This window comes from Magallana gigas, chromosome 6, assembly GCF_963853765.1.
Source record: "Magallana gigas chromosome 6, xbMagGiga1.1, whole genome shotgun sequence".
Classification (NCBI taxonomy): Eukaryota; Metazoa; Mollusca; class Bivalvia; order Ostreida; family Ostreidae; genus Magallana; species Magallana gigas.
Window position 1 is genome coordinate 17,437,417 of NC_088858.1, and position 25,854 is coordinate 17,463,270.

The following is a 25,854-nucleotide window of genomic DNA, read 5'->3' on the forward strand; positions in this document are numbered from 1 at the left end:
AACCACATACTGTGGTAGATCGTGCAATGATCGCATGGGTTTTAGCCTGAAACGGATAAAAATGATGTTGCGTTGTTACTTGCTTGGATTTACTTTCATTTATCGATGAAGTGCCGCTGGGGTCTTCTAAACAATGCAGACGGTATGCGCTCTAGATCTGTATGAAAGACACACGTGTTCGATGTGCATGCGAAGTAAGGCAGCACTATCTGTGCAAAATAATACGGATGCATGGGAAATTCTTTCAAAGAATAAATATATTTTATTAATTTACAGTTTCCTTTATTTAGTTTTACACAAATTTTACTACAGCGTGTAGTCCATGCATTGAGAAGTCCGTGCATCCTAAATGCCTCGATCGGAAAGCAACCGACCGTAACATTGTCGACCGGTATATATACCTCAGTGGCAGTTGGGGAGCGATCAAAACTTATATGGTGGCCAAAACCTTTTATGAATTCATGTCAGCTTCAGCTTAAAAAAACGTTCTATCAGGCCATCAGGTCATTACACCGCGTTCAGTTATCAAAAGGCGGTATAAAATATTCCAAGGACATATTTACTAGTATATACGTCCCTGGATATTCTAAAGGCATGACTAAATTATTATTTTTATTTAAAATCATTAACGACACATAAAGATTAATCAGATAATTAGTATAAATACTTATATTGCATCTTTTTAATTATGCACAATGTGAAAAGAAAGTTCACCAGGTCATTAAAAAAATCAGGACATTATACCCAACGTGTAATGAAATAACTTAATATTTTTTTAAATAATCATTTAAGACATATAAGATTAATCAAATAATATGCAAAAATTATTTAAAAAACATCAATTTAATCATCTAAAACTTGGAAAGAAAGTTCATCAGGTCATCATAGCAGGTCTTTTTAGTCCCATTTATACATCGGGTTCGATCTACAATTAAAAGAAACTTGAATTTCCTCGGTCAAAATGTACGCACACAAGCGTCTAAAGGCAAGTTTCAGTGAATGTCCTTATCCACCAGACCGACACCCGTTGCACGTTAGGATTTATAGAAAAGATGCACTTAAACTGGGGATTTCAGACGAGAACAAATGTGTTTGTACTTTATCAATTGTTGCCAAGAGATTGTACGTGGAAGAGAGCGCTCTCCACTCCTCCTCCCCTGCGGATACACCCATACTTGGGGATAAATACCCATTCTCCCCTTCAGCTTCTTACACACAGGATCAGCTAGAGAATTTCACCGACCCTATCTCAGAATACGTAGATGTCACAGCTTTCTGTTGGATTTTGGAAGAGGAAAGCGAAGTTGATGGTGAAACAGATGAAATTTGTCTTGAGTGTTCTGAAAAGTTTGCATGTCATTATCAGATCGTTGGGGACGATGATATTTACGTGCGACATTTACATTTGTTTCCCATTCTTAAAGTTGTTATAGGTGTGACAGACTATATAACTTTTAAATGGCTGCAGAAAATGGACTTCAGTGCTGGTATGGTAAATGAAGTGTGTAAACGTGATGTGCTCTTGAAAGTCAATGATATTTTCCTGGCACCATTTCCTGAACTATTTTTTAATGATAAAAAATTCAGCATAGATATGTATTATCACATGCATGTGCTTGAATGCTGTCCATTACGTCAGGGGTTAATGTCAGTTGATACGGAGCTTGTTCTCTCATATATTGGAGATAAAACACCGACAACCCCAGAAGCTGAATTTGTGCTTCAAAGTCCAACCAAAGCAGTCAAAACGCTAGAGCATTTTCTGATGTCAGACTTCTGTCAGCCTCTTAAACCGCCATCATCTCTAGACTTGGGTGCTAAGACAATTGGCATCAAGAAGAGTTCTTTTAGATCCAAAACCAACAACAATCTGTTCAACTTTGAATTAGTACAGCAACATGTACTATGGCGGAAACTTTTGTGCAAAGTTCAGAAGAAAATTACATTTGATCCAATGTACATCATAGGAATGTCCAAAATGAACATGCTACAAAGTGGGTTCTTTGAAGAGAGTTTAGTCAAAGTTTCCCTTGAAATGACAAATTCTACGGTCGTTTCCTACAGACTTGCTCTAGTGAAATGTCTCTCGGACAGCATTACTCCCATGTCAGCTGTCAACACAGTGTATGTATCCCCATTACTAATATTTAATCTGCAGAACTCATGTGGGATGGTGTCCAAAAAAGTGCCATGCAACCTTAGGATAGAGGTAAAGTTCATTGTAAACTCCATGCTTGCATTATGTGAATATGACTACCAAGAATGCATGTTTTGAATTCTGTACTGTTCATCTTGCATATACAAAATTTCGCTTTAAAAGTGATGATTAGATTTATGAAAGATTTTTACTTTTATGTACCGGTAGTGATCCCAATAATTGAAATACATACCTTGTTGGTCATAGTTTGAAAAAGAAATCACTATTTTACTTGATTTAATTGATTTTACAATGAAAATATTAGAAGTCATAAATCTTTGTGAGAGTTATGTCCTTTCTCAAAAGGTTTTGGACCTTGAATTCAGATGCTGTTTTTTAATAATTGATAATACCATTCTTTGTCCTCTGATTTTTCTGGTATTCACAACTATCAGGCTAAAGAATCAAAACCTTATTTTTAACAAAATGGCAAAAAAGAATTCTTTGTAGGAAATTTTATGATTATTTCAGAGATACAACTGCACCTCTGGTTGTGAGCATGATGTGGACTTTGGATCCATCAGCTCTTCCTGGAATAGTCAGATCCCTACTGCAAAAGAAGTCAGCATTTCCATAGTGATCTCCCCTTATTACAGCCCCCGCCAGATCAAATCAGAGGCTATCAAAGCATACTTCAGAGTACCAAGGTTTGGATTTTGGTGAAACTATATAATAAAAAATTTGGATATGAATATTTTAAGCATAATCATATTCTGGTATATAACTTTCTGCAATGCGAAAGCGGTGCAAATCCTGAAGATTTGAAAAGGGTTGATGGATTTGCTAAAAATCTGTTAGCTGTATGTACTACATATACATGTATTATTTATGTGACTTGCTTTTGAGATATATACATTCATTTAAGATGTTACATGAAGGAACATATTTCCTTTTATTACAGATTATTAACAAAAGGTGACCTGTTACCTGTTCGAAGTCAAGGTAAATACTGTTTTGTTGTAAAATTTTTGTACGTGCCAATGAAGATAAAGAGTAACCTTAACTGAAGCTCTCACTGTATGTTTAATGAAATGCTGATGTGTAAATTTTGACCCTTCTCCTTGTAGATGATCCAGAATATTGCTCTGCCCTCAGTGACTCAGAAAAAAGGTTTCCCACTGTGTTTTTCAAAGTTGTCAAACTTGATGGGCCACCGTCCAACTTTCCAAGTTTTATATGTGATCACAGGTCCACCAGGGTAGTGCAGGTAATTAAATTTCCTTTATTGTCATGTACATGTAGTTTATAATACATGTCCTGAAAAAGATGTGAACTTTTGTCATGTACAAACTTTACAACCTTAGGAAATTATTTTACAGTTTGTTTTCAGTGTCTTTAAACTTGAACTTGAATGCACATTTTTTTCAAACACTTTTTAAAATGTTTTTAACTTGTTTGTGTGTATAGATTGGGTCTGTACACAGTTACGTGCCCCTTCTGATGACTCCCTACCTGTCCGTCCAGCCCTTGTCATACTGGGACCAGACCTTCCACATCCACGGGATGAACAGACACGCAGACAAACTGGAGATGTTGATCAGACCATATCTACAGCACAGGTACTGAATCCACTCTATACAATATCTGTCTACATGTGTAATGTGGACATTCAAGCATGTAGGTATTGTAAGTGTTCACCAGTGATGACAAAAGGCGAATATCAGTTGAGCCACAGCTGGTTGTTGTTCAGTTGAGGACACACGTTCTCCTTGCATCAGTCAGTATATGTTGGCAACAGTGGATAAAACAAATAGTCTCTGAGGTGTAACAGTGTTATATAGCCTTAAACATTAAATTATTATCTTACTGATTGTAATTTTTACTTGATATTTAAGCAATTTTAAAACATTTGATATTGTTTGAAATTTCAAATCTTGGTTTTTTCAAAGTTTTGCAACAGAAATGTTCTGAATGCAGTGTAGATAATGTAATCTTTTTGCATTTGTTAACATTATTTAGAACTTCCAGGTAAAGTTGACTCCAGACTAGGCTAGCCCTTTAGCTTATCTCCTAGATCATTTTGTGGTGGTTATGAAAGAATCTGAATCTGAAGTGTTAGCTATTTTTAGTAATTTATGTGTAATTTCATTCTAAACACTAGCATAACATGGATGATCATTTTATTCTTTTGAATGAGGCTGGATGGTCAACATTTCCATACACTTATTTTAAACTTACTAAAGTTGATAAACTACATTTAATTACAATAAACATATTGGCAGTGTAAAATCATTTGCATTTTGTTAGATTTATTTTGCTAACACTTTTATATTTATTCAAATTTCCTATAATTCACTATATTCTTCGTTGCCCTGCAATATAGAAGTAAGATACAACCATCAAGCCTCGTTTACCACTTGTATATGTTTTTTGTTTGTAATCAGTGTTAAAATAATCTTGAAATTCCTCAATGATACCACATACTATTACTAATCTTGTATTTCCACTTTATTAAACACTTGTACCAGTGATTCCTCTATAATACACTACAACACCCTTGTCATTCTTCTATAATACCCAGAATATTTTCAATACTTTATTCTATTAAGCCATAATAAACTTTGAATTCCTCTATAGCACAAGCACACAATAAAGATAATAAATATGTAATTCCTCGAAATACACAGCAGTACACTTTGAATTCTTACATGATACTTTTTCCTTGTTGATTCCAGTTTAGTCATTTTGTATCTATTGCTAAATGACATCTTTGATTTAACCTCAACGACAGGTCAAATGCTTTCATATTGATAAGGGTTTTTTGTTTGGGGGGGGGGGGGGGGTGCAATATTGAAAAGGGGAAAACTCAATTTCCAAATTTTAGTTGAGCTATTCTTCTTACAATAAAATTTAGAAAAGATGAAAACCTACCTATCCCATCATATTATGAATTTTTTGACCAGTTAAACTACAGATAAGTTTCAGGTCCATAATATTGTTAACATATTTTTATAACTTTGCAGAATGGAGTCGGTTAACCTGAGGGATGTATTGCCCTCTGTGATGTTGACCGGACCAAGTGGGTGTGGCAAAACTACTGTTGCCATGACTGTTGCTAGGCGCCTTGACATGAATGTCCATAAAGTAAGGTCAAAGTCTACTTTACCTGTACATGATATTTTACATGATCTGTACATGTTATTTTACCATACATGTATGTCTATATTATTTATACATTTGAATTTATCAATTTACCCTTGTCAATGTTGATTTAAAGTCATAAAGTGTCAGCTTTATTTTTGCTAATTAGTAATAAAAACTTTATTTAAAAGCATTCTAAGCATTAAAAAAAGATTAAAGGTTCTTGTGTAAGATATCCGCTAAATATAATGGTGTTTATTGGTACGAAGTGTTCATGTATGATTTCAGGTGAACTGCCACAGTTTATATGGGGAGGCATCAGGGTCAATAGAAGCAAGAATAAAAAATGTCTTCAATGCAGGTACAATATCTACCATATGTATTTTGACTATTTTTAAATGTTTGCCATAGAATAATTTATAATTAGCTACAATAATCATAAAAGCCAAAAACACAGTATTAGTACCATGGTGCCATGCACTGCTGTGGTTGACATTGATTTTGTTTGTTTTCAGCTAGTACCTTTGCTCCATGTATTCTGCTATTGCACAGTATCCATGCATTAGGAAAGGACAAGGAAAGGAATGTAGAAGGTATAGATCATTGAATGACTATTTAGTGTGTTGAATGAAGCCCTGTAACCATTTGTACATGTTAGTTTGTCAATACATATAAAGAACTGTGAACTGTTTTTAAATGATGCATGAATTTTAACTTACAATACTATAGTATGCTCCTATAACTGATTTTTGGGCTTATGATATTATACATGTACTGTTAATATGCAGCATAATGTGGCTTTATATGATTTCCATTTGCCAATGAATTTAGAGTATTTTTATCAAAGAGAGGATACCTTTTGATTTGTTGTACATGTACCAATTATTTTGGGAAATAACAGTATGGTTTACTGGTAAATTTCACTATGTTCACAATTTATCTACATGAAATTAAACCCATAGTAAAAGATGCATCTGATTTATATAAAACAGGTAACCTTTCCTTTTTAATATTGATAGTACATCTTCAGTCAATGTAGTTGATTATAAATTGAAACCAAATTATTTTGAATATGTATACAAGTATTTCATCCATAATTACAGACAAAGGTGTTTTTACTTTCCCTTTTAAGTACCAGTATACACACTATTAAGTACCAGTATACACACTATTAAGTACCAGTATACACACTATTAAGTACCAGTATACACACTTATTATGCCCCCGCTCCGAAGGAGAGAGTATATACTGTTTTACCCTTGTGTGTCTGTCTGCACGTAACAAATTTCTGTCCCATTTTTCTTGGCAACTATTGATCATTGATGCTTGAAATTTTTATACACTCTTTGTTTAGGTATGCCATTTGGTAGGATCCATTTTTATACCAATGGGACATCAACTTCCTGTTAAATGACAACTTTCTTTATTTTTAGTCCAAATTTTGAACAAGATTTCAACAAAGATTTCTCAGCAACTATTAATCTAACTATTAATCGCAGATACTTGAAATTTTAACGCACTCTTTGCTAAGGTATGCCATTAGGTGGGATTCATTTTTTAATAAATTCAATGTCAACTTCCTGTTAAATGTTGACATAGCTTATTTTGTACATGCACATCAGAGTGGAGGTATCACTAGTAAGCATTGGCTCACAGATACCTTGTTTACTGTGTCTTTATTTTAAAAGACAATTGTATAGCAGCAGTGAATGAGTTGATAATAAAATAACCCCATATTTTGTTTGCATTAACAGGTATCGGTAGTCTTGCTGGTATGCATTATCACTCATTATTTGTATGCATCAATTAAAAATAAAGTAACTTTAGCTTCATAATTATTTGTAATTCTATTATATACATGTACTTACGAAAAACCCTGAAGGAGTCTACAATACTTAATCTTATTGTATAAATTTAGGTATGTAGGGTCAACTCTGAATAGGTAACGCTATGCTTTTTGACCTTTTAATCAAGAACCCTCTGCTTTGATTTGCAGACTCTAAAATTGCGCCAGACTTAATGTCCAGTATATAAGTGGATATCTTCTGAAGTTTTCCATGATTTTGCTGTCCTCATTTTTTTAAACTTAATATGTAAAGTTAACTATCATAGGCTAAATGATGTAGATTAAGTAATTGTATCATTTTAACCCATCTGTTGGTCATCCAGCATTTAAAATTCATCTGATATTGATAATGTAGAGATAACTCCACACAGAAAAGCCAGTGTGATATTCATTGCTCCTTTTCTGTCTCTAAATGCCAGTGGCTGCACTCTAAAATCAAGTTTCTTGCTGTGAATTAATTTGTAGCTTGCTGAAGTTTTATTAGAACCAGAATAAATAATGATTATTTACATTATATATATATATACACTTTTTATATACAGAATAAATAAAGTTTATAAAATATGTGCATGTTTAATAAAATCTTTTTTGTATTTCTGTGCTCTCTCAATTTTTAAATTAAAAAACAAACTTTAATTTTTTTTTATCTTTGCCACACATGATCCTTATGTTATGGTTGCTACCTGCATGGGTATTCAAATGTAATTCTGGTGCAAGTGTCCTTGTATACACTCATCATGTATACCATGTACAATGTTGTTATATGAATGCAGTAATTGCATGTTTGTGGTGGTCACTTTTGTAGGTGTTTTCAGGGATTTTGTTTTGCACATTATTATTGTTATAGAACAGTTACTGTAACATTTACTGCAGCTTTGTTTAATAGATTGTGGTGATTGTGTGCAAGGGATATACATGTTGTATACTTCATTGAAGATTGGCATCCAATACACGAGTAATTCAAACTCCCTGATAAAAACATACTTTGTATGATAAATATAAGCTAAATTTGTTTTAAGTATAGATTATCCTGTAAACAAATTATGTTTAGTGTGTACGATATTTCATGGGAATTGATTTTTCAGCAAGTTAGCCTGGATTTGAATTAGCATTATTTTAAATGTTCATATTCTTATAGATATATGCAAGACATTAAGCAGTGTACTTGATTGAATGTTAGCTGGTTTCTGCCAAATTTGCTCAATAGATTACACAGCTGATTGCAACAAATTTCAAGTTAAGGCTAATACCTTAATCCTTTATCTGTTTATTTGAGCTAGACCCTCGAGTGGCCGGTACCTTCAAGTCCTGTGTTGTGAGGCTGAGAAAGGAGTATATAGAATATCCTGTGGTTGTCATAGGAACAACCCATTCCCCTGGCAACCTGGCATCAGACATCCATGAGGCATTCCTGCATAAGGTGGACATAGAAGTAAGTTGACTCATTTCTGTATCAATTCTTAAACAAAGGTAGATTATGTGGGGGTTTTATTACAATTACATGTACTTTTTGTATTTTTATATTCTTCCATAAATATTCACTGTTTTAGGGATGAACATATATTTTATGTGATATACTATGAGCATTTGTGCATGTATATTGCAGGTTCCCAATGAGGATGAAAGGGCAGAGATTATGGACGGTTTACTGCAGAATGTGTCTTACTCTGGGGATCTCTCTGGGCAGTACCTGGCTCAGAGGACAGCAGTAGGTTCACTAGTTCTCTTTCCTTATGTTACATGAACTGGAAATGGCAAATGACGCCTGTTTAGCAAAGTAGGTGCTCATGAGCACTCACTAGAGTTCTCTATCTTAATTATCCAGATTTTGGTGATCACTCATGAGCACTCAATTTGCTGAAGAGGCCTCTGGGTTGTGGCATAGTGAAAGCATGACATTGTATAAGTAAAAACCCACAATCCATGAAAATTGGCCCAACCACTGTATAGTGATGTTTTTTAAGAAATCATTAATGATTTGTTGCTTAGGATGTTTTAAGATGTGTAACATTGTTTTGGAAAATGACTCATTGACAATATCCATCAGTATGCTGAATACATGTTCAGTGTATATAAAAATTCATATGAAAAACTGATATATATCATCTTGTACTTTTCAGGGATTTGTGTTGGGTGATTTGGTTGCACTTGTAGCTCATGCTAAAAGAGAGGCCTACAGAGCAGTTTTAAAACACTGGTAAGACATTAGCCTTGATAATGAAAGGGATACATCATGACATCATCACATGGTAGAGTCATAAAAACATTAAAAATACTATAGAATTGTTAAATGTCTTTTAGTAAAGGGAAGGGAGAGTGTCTGACTGTGGAGGAGGAGGAAGACATTGCTACAGTGGGGACAGTGGTACAGCAAGATCATTTTGTGAAGGCTCTGGACCAGCTACAGGAGGCTCACTCAGACACCATAGGGGCCCCTAAGGTATGTACTACTGGTACTGCCCTTTGTTCTGTACTTGTCAGCAGGCATTTAATCCTTGTGCTTCCAGTGTGATCTCCCGTGTAAATTTATATTAATTTAATTTAAGTATTTTATTCAAGTATATAAATACATTGAAATGGATTGAAAATTTATATTAATGTAATAGATAAGAGAAAATCATCGGTGTTAAATATACTCACTGAACTGCAATGATGCATATTTAGCTATAGTGTAGTTAATTTATGAAGCTACTGTATTGATATGAAGATTTCAGTACATGTTGATACATGTATAACACATAACCCATAAAAAAACAATGAAGGGGTTTCTGTTCTTTTTAAACTTTTTCCTTCTCTTCCATTCTTCCATTTGTATTTGTAGCTTATTATGAGAAAATGTTGATAATGATATGCAGTGCAGACTTCATAAAGGTTGAAATACCTTGCCTTAAGAAGATTCATGTACATTGTAAGATATACATTACAATGATTGCAGATCCCAGATGTTTCGTGGGATGATGTCGGAGGTTTAGCCGATGTGAAATCAGAAATCCTGGACACTATTCAGCTTCCATTACAGTACCCAGAACTGTTGGCAGCAGGACTTAGACGCTCTGGTTTGTAAACAGTAAAATGATAATCAATTATTCAGTGATACAAATAACCCCATAATGAAGGCTCTCATATCTATGTTTAAATATGTATGAAAGAAGATTAAATGAAATTTTCCTATTGTTTGATAAAATTCAAATGGAACTGTATATATTTCCCCAAATTATTGTGATTATTTTATCTTTAATTTTTCAGGTATCTTATTCTATGGTCCACCAGGCACAGGAAAGACACTGCTGGCTAAAGCTATTGCAACGGAGTGTTCCTTGAACTTTTTAAGGTTATTTGTTCACCCTCAATCTTAGAAATTACTGAGTTGAACTTTATAAATACTTCAATGTTTCAAGAGAAGAGTAAAGATCTGAACTTTGTTTTGTTAATTTCATAGTGTGAAAGGACCGGAGCTGATAAACATGTATGTTGGTCAGAGTGAGCAGAATGTTAGAGATGGTAAGTTCAATTGTAACCCATATTTGCATTGAAAAAATATTTTTTCTCATTTTTATGATGTCAAACTGCATGGCTCTGTATATTAGCCCATACACGTAGTTCAGCAACAGCATGTGTTATGCAATTGAGTTTTTCACAATACATGCATTCTATACATATCACATATAGCAAGGAGGGCTAAAAACTTGCCTGAATTTTTTCCATAACCTTTTTCCCCTGCAGTCATAGTCACATAGTTTATACATGTACTTACACCTTGTTACAGTGTTTGAGAGAGCCAGAAGTGCCACTCCCTGTGTCATTTTCTTTGATGAGTTGGATTCTCTGGCCCCCAATCGAGGGAGGTCAGGGGATTCTGGGGGAGTCATGGACCGAGTTGTCTCTCAGCTTTTGGCTGAGTTAGACGGCCTCAACAAGTCCTGTGACGTGTTTGTGATTGGTGCTACTAATCGCCCTGATCTGCTAGACTCTGCATTACTTAGACCGGGCAGGTAGGTAGCCAATACTGACTGTTTTCATGTGAAATACATATGTTAAATATACATAACCTTTTTCAGTTAATAATCACTGTGCACTGGTGTATGTGTAGAGTTTTCAAGCATATTTTTTATCAAGCCTTGAATATTTTAGGAGACATGTTAATTCGTCAAGAAGATATATATCTTGATTTTGATTTTTTTTTCATCAGGTTCGATAAGATGTTGTACCTTGGAATTCCAGAAGACAAGAACTCCAAACTTAATGTAATGAAAGCCCTTACTAGAAGGTATACATACATTTTTTTGATATGATAATTTAACTGTCATGAATCTTTGAAATTCTGCCTTATTTGTCAAATAAACACTCAATTAATTTTACCTCCTTAGGTTTCAATTAGAGGAAGATGTGGATTTAGATGCCTTAGCAGAGAAATGTCCCTCAAATCTGACTGGAGCTGACTATTACGCCCTCTGTTCTGATGCTATGCTCAATACAATGAAGAGGAAAATCCAGCAATTGGAAGCAGGTAATTTTTAGCAATGAAGTATTTTTCATTGATCATAGCATAATTTACTGCAATTGCTCTACTTGCATATATCCTTAAATGCATGTTACATATTGGTCATCATTGTAATAAATATAAAACCATGCTCATTGAAAAATGTGAAATTTTCATGCACATGTACCTATGTAGTTATAAATGCAACTGGAGTTGCCAATGTACAGTTATAGAGAGCACTGTGGAATCATTAAAATTTATTGGGGCCAATTTTCGTTAATTGCTGAAATATTATAGGTTCGTGGGGACGTAATTTTGTGTATTTTCTTATACCTACAAAAGGAAATAAGACTTTATAACTCTAATTTATTAATTTGTGGAGGATGTTAATTCGTGGTACCAACGAATTCCATGAAAATTGAGCCACAACGAAATCTAATGATTCCACAGTAAGGGTTCTGATTTGCAAGCATGTAGACATGCATATCATTTATAGAGTTATAAACAAATACATGTAATAAATTCTGAGTCTTGTTTAAAGTACATTTTATTTACGTTACATTTATACTTTCATATTTCTTGCAGGTGAAAGTGTCAATGAGAAAGAAATATTAGTTTCACAACAGGACTTCAATGAAGCTCTGGAAAATCTAACTCCATCTTTAACAGACTCTGAGATACAAAGATACCGGCAGCTTCGGGATTCTTTTTCCAATGACAAGGATCATCAGATTCATGACAAATTAGTCACTGGTCAGCTGCTCCCAGACAATATAGCTCAACGTGTTGAATATTGAAACCTCTCCAATCCAATCAAAAGTGATTAACAATAAATATTTGGAATGGATATTGGTGTAGACCAGTATTAAAACTTGGGAACTAGATGTCACCACAGCACTTAATTGAGACTTTAAAATTGTGTTAGATTTTCCACAGGTCCTTGAGTACGGGGCCCATTCCCCCCACCAATTTAAACCCACAGGAAAGTTGACTTTTTTTAATAGAAACATGTTCCATTTCAAATATCTAAAAATCACCACCCCCCCCCCCCCCCATCCTTTTATATGTAGGTTGGGGTTGTTTTGAATAAACTGTTTACTTTCAGATATTACTGAACAGATGAACATAACTTTAAAGGAATTTTATATCTAAAAAGTCACTGGGGTGGGGGTGGGGGGTCTTTTCCTCACTCAAACACCTGTTGGAATTTCTTGGATGGTGGTCTGCAAAGAGCGAGCTCACACAGACTGTACTGTTCCCTCTGTATACACATTATTTTATTTATGTTGTCTGTGATAATTATGTATGATTCATTTACATAATGGTTTGTAAATATTCTTTAATGATAACAGTAATTTAGTTCTTTTGAAAGTCATGTTTAATTGTGTATTTTGTATCTAAAAATAGTGATTTACAAGAACATGAAAACAATGATTAAACTTTTAAAACATCAAAAAGTGTGTTGGACAAAAGAATGAACATTAAATTTGCTGACATACTATACATGTTATACTGTTCACAAGGTACATGTATAGAATTATAAGTTTAGAATTTGTCTAGGGTTTATCCCTAAGATGTGTCCAATAGTATTCCACACTGCCAATTCTTTCTTTTTGAAGAGAATGGACACTGGACCACTTGTCTTTACAATGCACTGGCAATGTTCATCAATATCACTGTCTGCAAAATATTCAGAAATGGAAGGAACCCAGTAAATACTAACATTCGGGTCTCTAAAAGGGACACAGTAAGACTTGAGACAGTGCACCAGTAATTCTGTTCTTAACTGGTAATGAAATCCACTGGTTCCCATTTTTAGTTGAATAACTAGCTCAATGGCGGAATCTTCATTGGCATACACAGTATTCCTCATGTATTCAGCAGTCACCGAATATCTGAGATTTCTCTTCATTCTTGCTTGTTTGGCTCTTGTCATGGCCAGGGCTGCCTTGTTTGGATCCCGATGGTCTTCACAAGACACTTGTGTATCACTTTTTGATTTCATAGCACCAAGTCTGGAATTTTTTAAATCGTCCTGTTTCTGTCTGACAAACCATGCTTGAATGTCCAGCCAGCATAGCGGAGCTTTGGAATCCAATTCTGTTCTCAAATATGTGAAATCTGATGCATTCGTTTCCTCGTCTATTGGTATGCATTTCTGAAACAACTTAAACATATTTTTCTCTGACAAGAATTTTTTGTTATTGAATGTTGACATGTCAAATTGTGCCATTTCTAAATCTAAAGTTGCGTTCAACTTTTGGTTTGGTAGAAAGTTGATCACAGCAGACTGGGAGTTTCCTTCAGTTTCTTTGGCAAGGCAAAAGGTTATTTGTTCGGTGACAAATGGCGATTTTATCAGACTTAAATATTTCGTCACAAGTTCGATTTGATTATGTTCTGCTTCGTTAATGCAAAAACTGGTAAGTATATTTTGTCGAAATCTGATGAAATGAGAACCGAGCACTACGTTAACTTTGTGGTTTTTAAAAGATACCACATTTTTCGAAATAGGGTCAGTTTTCTCTTTAAATATACCCCGAAAAGGTTGCAATCTCTTACAAACCACTTTCACAAATTTTGAAACACGTTTCTGGTACTTATCTGGTTTTTTAACGGTCGAAGCAGACATTGTTTACTTTCATTTTGGAACGTTGACACGTGCATTTATTTATAGAGGTCGCTCCAAACGCTTCGCTGAGATCAGCAAAATGTTTTCCTGTGCTTGATTTTACCTATAAAATATGAGCGTATCTTTTACATCGACAAAGAATGGCGACTTCCAGTGAACCCATGTGTGTTGATGAGAGAAAAACATCTAATGTAACAATAAAAGAGGGAGATCAAGCGATTCTTAAAAAAGGAAAGACAGTTCGCATTTTCCAAATTCGAAAAAAGAGGTATGTCAATACATGAGCTGTTTAGCAAACCATATACAACGTAGAAATGCATGCACTGCAAACATATGAGGAATGTACAAATCTTTAACCATTTCAACTCTTGGCATTGATAAAAGCTTTACATGCAATTTAGACATACACGCACTCGATCCTCTTTATAACATCACACGCCTCTGAATAAAAATACATTTTTAAGACAAAAAAATGACAACTCAAGAAACTGCTTAATAATACATATCCATCTGTCCATAATAAACTTGCAGATAGAAAAATTAAAAGAAAAGGGGGCTTTAACTGGGATATACATCTACGTCTACTGAAGCATAGCACAGAGAAATGTGCATGAGCTTTGGTGATCGTATAACTCGACGGCATAAATTTTGTCTGAACATAGGAAATATCTTAGTTATAGTCTGTCCCAAGTTGTAGCTTCCATTAATTTTTGATGATTTTTGATAAAAATACACATACCTGTGAAAAAAATACAATTGAAATCGATGAAAGGGAATATATCCAAGATATCTTCATTGAACAATTATCCCTTTTCACTCATAAAATTTCACAGGAACGAAAACAATTTTATTACGGAGAGTTGTAATGGGAAATGTTTACAGCTTTTCTCCATTCGGAATACACTCGGAATACATCATGCAATTTTTTAACGTTATCATCTGGGCTTATAAATGGCTGATGCAATGCAAAATCTCCGTAGACTTTCAATTTTTGGATGTGTATTGAAACCTGCAGCGGTAGAGGGGGCGTTTCAAAACAGATAATCTGGACATTTTTCATATTAGTTGATTAACGTAGTTTAAGCACAAAGGTATTTACTATAATTAATGAAATATCAAGCAAAAAGTGGGGGAAGCAAAAACTCGGGACAGAGTATAAGCAATTTTTAAACGGTGAAAACGGCAAAGTAGAATGGTTTGGCTATGCCTTTTTTAAGTTGAACTGACCGTCAGCCTACTTTGTATATTACAGGCAGATCAACAATGCAGCCATTAGCTTTTTTTTCGCATTAAAAATTTAGAAACTTAAGTGATGTATTAGTCCAAATTAAAAAAAATACAAATTAATAACTTGCATTTTCAGAGACATCTGGTTGGACAAAATTAAATTCTCATTAGATGGAGCTGTAGGTCATTATTATGGATCAACATTTGTGGTCAAGAATGGGCAGATGCATAAAGTACAGAAAACTTTCAAGGAAGCAGAAGTACTTGGTAATTATAATTATCTTAGTGACTATAAAGAACATTCAGAGAAGGATGTGTGGAAAAATGAAATTTTTCTTCCTTTACCAGAAGTTCATTTGTTAACTATTTCTATCACTAATGAGATATTGGTAATTATTCAGGTCCAGAGAAAGGGACAGATAACAGGGACTTGCATGATCTGGACAGCAATCAAAAGTTATCACGAGAAGACATTGAGAAAATGAAGAAAGAGGGGGCAAAAGGCCAGGTACGTGAGTAACAATTGCTCAAAAGTACAGGTCTGGAGCATTGCAGACCGAAAATATTAATGATAAATTGCTTTGTAGAAGACATAGTGGTATGAAAAAGTAACAATATTCAAAACAGATGAACAGCTGAAATAGACAAGGTTTTGTTCTTTTTCTGTATTGCTAGATTTGATTGAGAGAAATTTTATATTAATGAGGAATTATAATCTTTTTAATAGCTTAAAAGAAGCTCATATATGAGCTGGTCCTATGATATCGCGGTAGTTAAATCATTTTGTCGAAAAATCAATCAATACGGAAATATTTTCAGAAACAAGTGTTATTGTGAGTTTCCTCTATTATATACCTCAGTGATTTTCAGCGTGTCTCTGTTTACTTTGTCTAAAAATATCCCGACGTCAAAAGTCAATTTCAGGACGTGCTACTAAACGTAAACAGAAATACCACGATACCATAGAACCCGGGATATGATAGGAAACAAGTATACATAGTATTCTTGTTTATTGATACAGACATACATGTACATTTGTGAAAAAGTTTTTTGTATACCCTTTTATAAGAATCATGAAGCCATGCTATACAATTAACTACAAAAAATGTTATCATGCAATTTCATAAATAGCTTCATATAACTTAATAACTAGGAGATGAAAACTTTTTTTTTTTTTGAAAAATCAATTTGTTTGAACTGTAATGTAAGAAAAGATTAAAGTCAAATGTATGTGATTTGATGTACATGTAGTGTAATTCTTCAACAGGAAATCATAGAGCAGCTTATAGAAAACAGTACAACATTTAAAGGAAAGACCGAATATGCTCAAGAGAAATGGGTGAAGAAGAAAAAACAAAAGTATGTGTTTTCTGATAAAGAAATTAAGATAAAAGACTTACACCATGTTTATAACGTGAAAGAAATCTTGTCATTGGGTGCAAAGTCTATTCATCTGAGAAATAATGGTGTTTTTTTTTCTGCCGGATTAAGCTCTTTGAGATTTTATTTATTTTAAGGCATGTAGCAGAATTTACTGTGCTAAAACCAAACACCAGATTAATGTGTCAAATGTACCATGAGAAATCTCCAGCCAAAATTCTGTAAGTGTTCAGAAACCATTGAATTTCACAAACTCTGTAGATCATGAATTACTAGTATTCAAAATGTATTATCTAAGTATGGTATTGGTATACATGTATGTATTTCAAAGGTGAATCTCTTTGTATTCTTATTACAGAAACATACGAATGGACACACTGGCTCAGATTTTGACGTATGGTAATGTCCATGCATTTACAAATGTGGCAGTTGTAGACACTTGTTCAGGACTCGTGGTGGGGGCAGTCCTGGAGAGACTAGGAGGTACAGTGCATATAGTGCAAAATTCTTCAAAGTACCAGTACTTGTAGTGTAAAACAGTCCAAAGCCTGTAAAGGATGCTATCAACTTGTGAATTAAAAGCTCAGCAGAGCTGTTAGATTTAATGGCGAATATTTGGTTTAAGTTATCTGCATGATGATTGAACAAATTGTCATTTTTGAGTTAGCATGTTGAAAGCTTAAATTTTTAAAGTAATGTGTAGAAATTAGTCTTGTTTTAACATTTTAGGGTATGGAAAAGTATTTCACTTTCATCCAGGAGAGAGACCAGCGAGGTGAGTCAGTGTGGATCAGTTGAGGAATAATTTTATTGGGTAGATACATGTAGATAAGGTTTTCAAGAGTCTATTTCCCAATTTAAAATTTAGGAAATTTGATTGAAAACAAAAAAATATCTGTCACTTAAATACACCAATGCATTTGAGATAAAATGTATGTATTTGCCCATATTTGTATAATATACATGTAGATAAGGTTTTCAAGAGTCTATTTCCCAATTTAAAATTTAGGAAATTTGATTGAAAACAAAAAAATATCTGTCACTTAAATACACCAATGCATTTGAGATAAAATGTATGTATTTGCCCATATTTGTATAATATTTACATTGAAAATGTATCCTTAAGTTGAAATTGGTACTTAGTGGATCTAACTAATAGATAGTCCAGTCGTTTGATATTGAGATTACTTTTACCTATTTCAGACCTATAGTGGACAACTTAAATTTTCCTCAAGAATTCTTGGACAATTTGTACAATTTTCCATTTTGTGAAATTAACTCATTAAAGTCAGAAGAAGGAAAGAGTGATGATTTAATTGACAATTCTCACGGAGACTCTGTTCCAAGTGAAGGTGATAGTTTGTCAGACACAGCTGTGAAACAGTGTACAGACAGTAATACAGAGACCAACACTGGCGGGGAGTCCACAGAGAGCCAAGACAAAGACAACACAGACCCTGTGGCAAGGAAGAGAAAAGCAGAGGTAAATAAAAGGGTCTTATCTTTGTAGCTTATTGGGTGTCTGAATTGTTTACTCCTACGAATCAGGTAATTGGATGCTCTGGGAGCTTAGAGGAAAATGATTTAATTTTTTTTAAAGCAATTTTGACATTTAAAATTAAGTTCTATTTATGAATTGGTTTCTTCACAAAATGACATGATTTCTGTTGTAGATGTCGACAAGAGAGGCGAACAAAATATTGTATAGCAAACGGTTGTCTGAGGCCAAAGAACTGCTATTGAAGCGGAATATAGATTGGTAAGTTCAGTGTATGAATTTTATCCTACTGGTACTCGCAGTTCATCTTTATTATCTTATTCATAGTAATAGAAAATATTAATATCTTTTACCTAGTTTGATCATTGCCAGCAAGTTCAATCCGACACCTTTAGTGACGACTTTGATCGAGTACGTGGCTCCCTCTAGACCAATTGTTGTATACAGCCAATACAAGGAGGTACAAAGCCTTGTTTAAATGTTAATGATGGAAATACATGTCAAAAAGTAGTTATTTCTCATGTCACTGGGAATCCTTCATATCTTAATGATGAAACTGTACATGTTGTCAGAGATTAGTTATGACTTTTGTCACTGAAATCATTTATGCAATCTGAGTGTTTGGTTTTTCTTTGATAATGCAGGCTGTGATGGATGCCTACGCATATCTACGAGAGATTGGGTGCCTGGTCAATTACAGGGTCTCTGAGACATGGCTCAGGGAGTATCAGGTGAGGATATTTACTGGGAATTTAAATTTCTGTCTTTTGAATGTGAAAATTAAATTATAGTCATTTCAAGTCTATACTGCTTCAACAAAAATGTTTACTTCCTCCATAGATCCTGCCCATGAGAACACACCCAGAGATACAGATGAGTGCCGGAGGGGGATATCTACTCACAGCCACTACAATAGTCAAAGAGCAAAAGTGAATGATGGATGGGTGGTTAATGAAATTGTGTATTTATAAAAAAAAATTAAATAAATAAAACATGATATACCACCTAGTTGTGAGTACTTTCTGGGAACAGAAAAATTTATCAAAGCACACCAACTAATAGAATTGTTTGGCTCCCAGTTTATGACCACATATTTACATATATTTTATTTCTCAATTGACTGTATACATGGTAGCTCTAAAAGAAACAGACAGTCTGTTTTTTGAGTACACAGTTTCATTACCTATAGTGAAATATATAAATTTTATAAAATTGATGACTATCGCAGTGTCACAAATTTAATGTGGATTTACTTTCATGGTCCATTTTCTGCATAGACTGTAATGAATCTTGACTGCAAAATCAAACTTAAAGAAAAACCGGCATCCGTATGCATATGATATTTATTCATTTATCAATAATATAAATCATTTATCGATATATTGGAGTAATTTTCAAATCGTCATTTACGTATATTTTTGGAAGCAATGTGCAACTTCAGAGTTTCTTAAAGCATTTTTAGATTGCAAAAAGGAAAAAAAAAACGGAAATTCAAAGACACCAAAATACACAGCACATTGCTCATCGTGAACATTAGCAGCATCGACCCCTGTGCTTTGGAGAAATTCCTTTGAACTATATTGTATGGCACGCCAAATTCACAAAAATGAGCTAGTTTCACAGTCGATAAACTAGGTTTATCGACTGTTAACTATAGTTTAGTTAAAGATAAACTATGTTAAACAATCGCAAATGATTGTTTTCAGTGTTAACTATAGCTAACAGATGTGAAACATAGATTATCGTGTTAACTATAGTTTACAGACGTGAAATATAGATTAACGTCGTTAACTAGTTTATCGACTGTGAAATTATGTTTAGCTCATTTTTGTGAATTTGTCTGATAAATGTAGTTTCACGATTTGTGAAACGATAATTAACAACTCTTAACTATAGTTTACGATTGTGTATTATAATTAACAAATGTGAATCTACATATGTATATTAACAGCAAAATCTATTGTTAACGTTTTTACAGATAGATAAACTATCATTCGTAAACTATAGTTTACATTCGTGAAATATAGTTTCACAGATGTAAACTATAGTTAATGAATCGTTAACTATAGTTTACGATCCGTAAACTATAGTTAACAGTCGATAAACCCAGTTTATCGACTGTGAAACTATGTTTAGCTCATTTTTGTGAATTTGGCGTGCTATAATATTGTACATTAGCTTTAAATAGTAAAACGTTTGCAAGATAATTTTCTGTTCGATGGTCTACATTATAAAAGGCGTTTTTCTTGTATTTTTCATTTAAAAAATAATAAACTCTGTTAATTTTTAATTTTGAAGTGTTTTGAACATAAAATGAAGAGCTGAAAGTTTATAATGTCTATGGTGAAATTGTTGATAATTTATTAGTGGATTATTGAGGTTGGCTTTACTGGATTATTTCGAGATCGGTCGAAATTTTAGATTTAACGAGAGCACAGACTGGACAAAAGAAATCCAATAAAATGTTAGAAATCTTCTGTATTTCTATGGAAAAATTGCATATGTCTTCTAAATAACGTACTGATCGACAATAACGATAATCTATATATTTTTATTTAATTACTTTATTTATGGATAAATGAAGAGATTCGGGGATATGGAAAGATTATACAGCTTTCTTTGGTGATTCATTCAGGTATACCAAAGATCCTCTATTATGTTCCCAAGAATTCATACATGCATATTGGTCGAAATTTTGTTTGGCAGGACCGAATTCTACTTCGGAAGGAATAACTGTCATATACATCATGGCTATGTGTAATGAAGTTCTTTTTGGATTTTGTGGAGGTGATAGCGAAAACGACAAACAGTAAAATAAACAAAACAAAATGAATTTATTAATCAACAAAACAAATCAAAATAATAGAATATGAAGAGACTCACACTCACAAACACACACCCTCACTCTCTCACTAAGAAAGAAAATATAGCTTTAAAAAGTTAACCAATCAACACTGACAATGAAACAACAGTGAATTAATCTTTAACACATTCAATTGTCAGTATATATATATGAAACAAATGCTTTAAACGTTGGCTAAATATAGCTATAACAGTATGTAAAGGAATAAACCAACAAATCAAAATTACCAATACTGTTATATGTAATTTCACAGAAAAAGTAAATTGGAATGTTTTCTGTAATCAAACAATCAACTTTTATCACTAGGTAAACTGATAAATCATTTAATCATTGAATAGAATTGAAAGTTTGGCTTCAAATAAATGCAAAAGCCACCCTAAAATAGTCACCACTGGGCCTCCATAGCACACAAAACACATAAACAGAACGTTCCGTCTCCAGTCCCGGACTCGAAGGTCTCTCACTGGAAACTATCCATACAGGGCCTCCTGACAATAAACGTTCAAACACGAGCTCCCGTGCGTCCCACTTGCGTCACGCTCTGCTCCGTTATTGACTCTCGGTCCTAGTCCTGCCCCACATATGCTACGCTAAGCAAGCCTTCAACTGACGTTGCACCACTGACCCACCGGCTTTACCGATATAACTATCCCTGCACTGAAACAATAATAACCTATTCTAAAACCTATAGACATACTCATTTATACAACGAAAATAACAAAGACCACACCCTCGTAAATATACCATGAAACTGAGAAAATATATACAAAAACTTACCGGCTGGAGAAAATCAAATGCCCAATCAGATTTACAGTAATTTAAGGCTACCCGTCTACCAGACTAACTTCTGCACTTCGCCAAAATTAACAAACTGGAGGACGAATTCAACAACGGGGCCGCACACTTGACAAGCAGCCACTGCTCTCACTCACCAAACCGGTTATACTAAAAATAGCCCCAATAACGAACACTCTCGATTAACAAATATGGAACACAACTTGGTCCAAAATTACAACTATTTACACAAACAAATACAAAACTGACATAAACTGAATTCAACTTCATCACACTATGAATTAAAAAAAAAGACTTTTCGAGGATATACATTGTATTTCATTTAGCAGCCATGGTATTACAGTTTATATAACCACGCAAAAACTATAAAAGTATGCCCCTCCTATTGTGAATCAATAACATATACGGAAATGTAAAGAGTTGATAGTAAATGTCTTCCACATTTCATTCATACCACAGTTAGAAAAATATGAAATCTAAAATGCTGGAGATGATTTTTTTCATATGACAAGGTGTTGTTCCAAAGCGAAGATAGACGTATGTCTAATTAAAATTGAATCATAATATATGATTTGCATTTGGTTTTCATATGAGATGATACACAAAGATTTTTAGAGGGACCTACACACGATTTGAGCTCAAAATTTTCCAATTTTATTTTTCCATATTTAATGTCAAAAATGGATGTAATTAACAAGCTGGAGTCTTGTTGTTGTTTACACATGTGTTTTATAGGTATAAATTTCAATCAAATTTTGATTTCTTTTGATGATAATATAATTTATGAAAACATTGAATCAGTTTTCCTTGTTTGCTACGATCTAATTTGTTAGAATTATATTTTTGGTCGATTATTTCTTTAAAAAACAAGATCAAGACTCTATCTTTGTTTACGTACTGTCTGTAACTTCCAATGTTCAAATTTTGGTAAAAAATCCCTAAAAATTGAAAATACAAAAAATTAAAATATCGTGTCTAGGTCCCTTTGTAGGAAAACGGAATGCAAGAATACATACACGAACTGCAAAACAATTGAAAATATTTTCAGATAAAAGAGCTCCGATATAAAATAAGTTTCAAGTTTCACTGTACATAAATGCACAGTGGTTGCATTAATTGCTTCTGAACAGCTTGATCGAATTGTGTTTTTTCTGTTCAGTCTGTCGGAGAACCGGACATCTCTGAACCGGGCTGTCCTTGGTCTCTGTGCGGACAGCTTCTTTTGCTGGATGATACGTTCTCTTCGAATCTTTGCCTTCTCGTGCTTATCGACCAGAATATTATCTCTTTCCTCTGAAAAATAAAATTACCAGAAACGATTTAATTAACCTAATAAAGCAAAAATGGTAGTACGATAAGCTATTCTTAGCCTCTAGACACCCACCTTTCCATTTCTCACAGTCCTCGTCCCTGGCTGATACTTGAGCCCCTCTTAGCATTAATTGGAGGAAGCTTTGGTACAGTTGACTTGTACTCGATATTGAAGGCCACACTTCCTTTCTTCTGCACTACCTCCGACAAAGTACTACCGGGGACATCTTCAGCGTAAGTTTTGATAATATTGGGCTCTGTACAAAACATCATCCACGGCAACAACGTGATCTGAATGTTGTCTCCTTCCACCAGCTCCTTCTTAATCTCCTCTTCCATCTTTCTGTAGGCTTCCGCCTCTTCCTCTGACACGACATCGACTTTGTTGCTTCTTTTGCCGATACAACTCTGGATAAGACCCATTTTTATCCTTGTCTGTCTGATTTCTAGCAATAAACAAGGTAATGACAACATATAGTGACGTCATTTATTTGTGACGTTGATTCATCACAAAAGAATGACATCACAATACCACTAACGTCGTTGTTTCACAACGTACAATACCCATTGTTTTCAAGTTGTCAGGTTTGCGATCAACAACAAAATGGGTCTTATCCAGAGTTGTATTGGTAAGAGAAGCAACAAAGTTGATGTCATGTCAGAAGAGGAGGCGGAGGCCTACAGTAAGATGGAAGAGGAGATAAAGAAGGAGCTGATGGGTGATAACATCCAAACCAAGCCCCTGCCATGGATGATGTTTTGTACAGATCCTTCTGTCAAAAAACCTCAGGCTGATGAGGTCCCTGATAGCCCGGTTTTGGGGGTCGTGCAGAAGAAAGGAGGCTTGGCCTTCGATATCGAGTACAAGTCAACTGTACCAAAGCTTCCTCCAATCAACGCTCAGAGGGTTCAGGTTCCAGCTGGGGGCGAGGACTTTGAGAAATGGAAGGGTATGTATCACAAATAGCAGTTAAAACACTACTGACCTTGCCTTAGATTTAATAAGTTTCAATGTTGAACATTTATAATCTTTCAGTCAAATATCATACACGTTTAAAATAATTGTGGTTTTTATTTTTCAGCTGAGAGAGACAAGCTTATGGTCGATAAGCACGAGAAGGCAAAGATTCGAAGAGAACGTATAATCCAGCAAAAGAAGCTGTCTGCCCAGAGACCAAGGTCAGCCCGGTCCAGAGATGTCGTTGAAAGCATTGATTCACCAAAAGATTGAACAGAAAATGCCAATTTTTTTAAAAATATCAAATGTTCAATATTTATATAACTTATTTTAAAAATCTGAAATAAAGAAACATAGAGGAGATACTCGAACTCTGTTACAAAAAAAAAAAAATTAAATTTGAAAGTTCAATAAAATATTTTTTGTTGGTATCAGTATTTTTTTTTTAAATATTTCTGTTTTACTCTTTTGATATGCCATATATAAGGAATCATTCTATGAGTATTATGAGGTGATAATTTCGGTCAGGGCGTGATCAAATAAAATAAAGCCCAAAGGGCTTTATGATAGATTAGATCAAGCCCGACCGAAATTATCACCTCATAATATTCAAAGATTGATACCTTATTACGTATATTTATATAATTTTAAGCCATTTTACGATTAAATATCTAAATATAAATAAGCAACCCCCGCTGGCCCAAATTTGATGTTATGAGTTTTATAGTACAAAATCGATACGAAGTGTTATTACAGGCAAAGACACTGGAAAATGTAAATTTACATCTATGTATTACATCAAAGATAATAACTAACTCATCATAAAAAAAAAACACGTACACATGCAGTATTTGAACTATAATTTGGTTATTTTCTTTGGTGCTATAAATGCGGGGCCAAGGGGCCATAAAGGTGGCCAATCTATGCAGAGAAAAAAAAACTATATTAACTGGGTGACAAGGGTTGTGTATTCTTTCTGTAATGTTGGCCACTCTCATCCTATTTTCTTTTGAGAAGCGGATAGGCATAGCCTACATCCACTGTAGGCTATGCCTATCCGCTTCTCAAAAGAGAATACCCTCATCCCAGCAAGCACCTTAAAAACGCGTTTTATTGTTTACATTTACTTTTGTTTCTCTGATAATTTCTTATATATAGCTATAAAATGTAAGTAAAAGTATGCAAATCATCGTTATGATCGATCGACAGTTGGATAGAAGAACTCCGAGTCAATTTTCTGACAAATGGATCCGCTGTTTGCAGATTTGACGTCAGTGCTAATTAAGCTTTGATCAATCACAAAATATATGAAGTAATCCAGATAAAGCCATTCCATAAAGTTACAAATTTGGTGAGAAAACATTTATATGTTGGAAAGCAGTTTTAACAGTTCAAACAAAAATTTCCCTACGACATCTATACAAATTAAAGATCCTTAATTAACTGTCCCGATTTTAATCAAACGGTCATACTATAAGTATATTGTCTTACGTCGTTTCGCATTGTGCGCATTCATTTGTCCGGACGTACATTGATCAAGAATAATAAAATCGAAATGTCTTACTTAAGGTATACATGCGCACACA

General features: G+C 34.1%; 3 protein-coding genes and 1 long non-coding RNA gene across 5 annotated transcripts; 3 read left to right on the forward strand and 1 right to left on the reverse strand.

Annotated features, from left to right (window-relative positions):
• The first annotated feature begins 913 nt into the window (after window positions 1-913).
• LOC105319352 (peroxisomal ATPase PEX6) lies at window positions 914-13,914 on the forward strand. 2 transcript variants are annotated; one of them, XM_011416856.4, is made up of 20 exons: window positions 914-2,209; window positions 2,669-2,844; window positions 3,099-3,139; window positions 3,265-3,404; window positions 3,605-3,756; window positions 5,161-5,281; window positions 5,567-5,639; window positions 5,794-5,871; window positions 7,033-7,050; window positions 8,405-8,556; window positions 8,731-8,832; window positions 9,245-9,321; window positions 9,426-9,564; window positions 10,060-10,180; window positions 10,371-10,455; window positions 10,564-10,625; window positions 10,891-11,116; window positions 11,314-11,391; window positions 11,492-11,631; window positions 12,190-13,914. In XM_011416856.4, the coding sequence occupies exons 1-20, from the start codon at window positions 962-964 to the stop codon at window positions 12,399-12,401; spliced, it is 3,441 nt and encodes a 1,146-aa protein (XP_011415158.3). In that variant the 5' UTR covers window positions 914-961; the 3' UTR covers window positions 12,402-13,914. The 2 variants fall into 2 exon arrangements, with proteins under 2 accessions (XP_011415158.3, XP_011415159.3); XM_011416857.4 differs by lacking the exon at window positions 7,033-7,050.
• Window positions 13,915-14,343: 429 nt separating this feature from the next.
• On the forward strand, window positions 14,344-19,340 carry LOC105319350 (tRNA (adenine(58)-N(1))-methyltransferase non-catalytic subunit TRM6). The gene is made up of 12 exons (XM_011416852.4): window positions 14,344-14,504; window positions 15,600-15,730; window positions 15,865-15,971; window positions 16,731-16,822; window positions 16,981-17,064; window positions 17,202-17,326; window positions 17,573-17,618; window positions 18,047-18,326; window positions 18,517-18,602; window positions 18,699-18,801; window positions 18,986-19,072; window positions 19,182-19,340. The coding sequence occupies exons 1-12, from the start codon at window positions 14,377-14,379 to the stop codon at window positions 19,272-19,274; spliced, it is 1,362 nt and encodes a 453-aa protein (XP_011415154.3). The 5' UTR covers window positions 14,344-14,376; the 3' UTR covers window positions 19,275-19,340.
• Window positions 19,341-22,933: 3,593 nt separating this feature from the next.
• On the reverse strand, window positions 22,934-23,776 carry LOC109617517 (uncharacterized). Its single transcript, XR_010714651.1, has 2 exons — window positions 23,384-23,776; window positions 22,934-23,292 (listed from the first exon to the last, which is right to left on the reverse strand). It is a non-coding gene; the product is annotated as an uncharacterized lncRNA (long non-coding RNA).
• Window positions 23,777-23,848: 72 nt separating this feature from the next.
• Window positions 23,849-24,639, forward strand: LOC105319349 (uncharacterized). Its single transcript, XM_011416851.4, has 2 exons — window positions 23,849-24,260; window positions 24,393-24,639. The coding sequence occupies exons 1-2, from the start codon at window positions 23,915-23,917 to the stop codon at window positions 24,539-24,541; spliced, it is 495 nt and encodes a 164-aa protein (XP_011415153.3). The 5' UTR covers window positions 23,849-23,914; the 3' UTR covers window positions 24,542-24,639.
• Window positions 24,640-25,854: the final 1,215 nt, after the last annotated feature.

Coding starts and splice junctions, on each gene's coding strand:
- LOC105319352 (XM_011416856.4), top strand. CDS start 962: ATGTACGCACACAAGCGTCTAAAGGCAAGTTTCAGTGAATGTCCTTAT. Junction 8,557..8,730: donor TGCATAAGGTGGACATAGAA/GTAAGTTGACTC, acceptor TGTATATTGCAG/GTTCCCAATGAGGATGAAAG. Junction 11,392..11,491: donor ATGAAAGCCCTTACTAGAAG/GTATACATACAT, acceptor TTACCTCCTTAG/GTTTCAATTAGAGGAAGATG.
- LOC105319350 (XM_011416852.4), top strand. CDS start 14,377: ATGGCGACTTCCAGTGAACCCATGTGTGTTGATGAGAGAAAAACATCT. Junction 15,731..15,864: donor CAAGGAAGCAGAAGTACTTG/GTAATTATAATT, acceptor GTAATTATTCAG/GTCCAGAGAAAGGGACAGAT. Junction 17,619..18,046: donor CCAGGAGAGAGACCAGCGAG/GTGAGTCAGTGT, acceptor TACCTATTTCAG/ACCTATAGTGGACAACTTAA.
- LOC105319349 (XM_011416851.4), top strand. CDS start 23,915: ATGGGTCTTATCCAGAGTTGTATTGGTAAGAGAAGCAACAAAGTTGAT. Junction 24,261..24,392: donor GGACTTTGAGAAATGGAAGG/GTATGTATCACA, acceptor TTTATTTTTCAG/CTGAGAGAGACAAGCTTATG.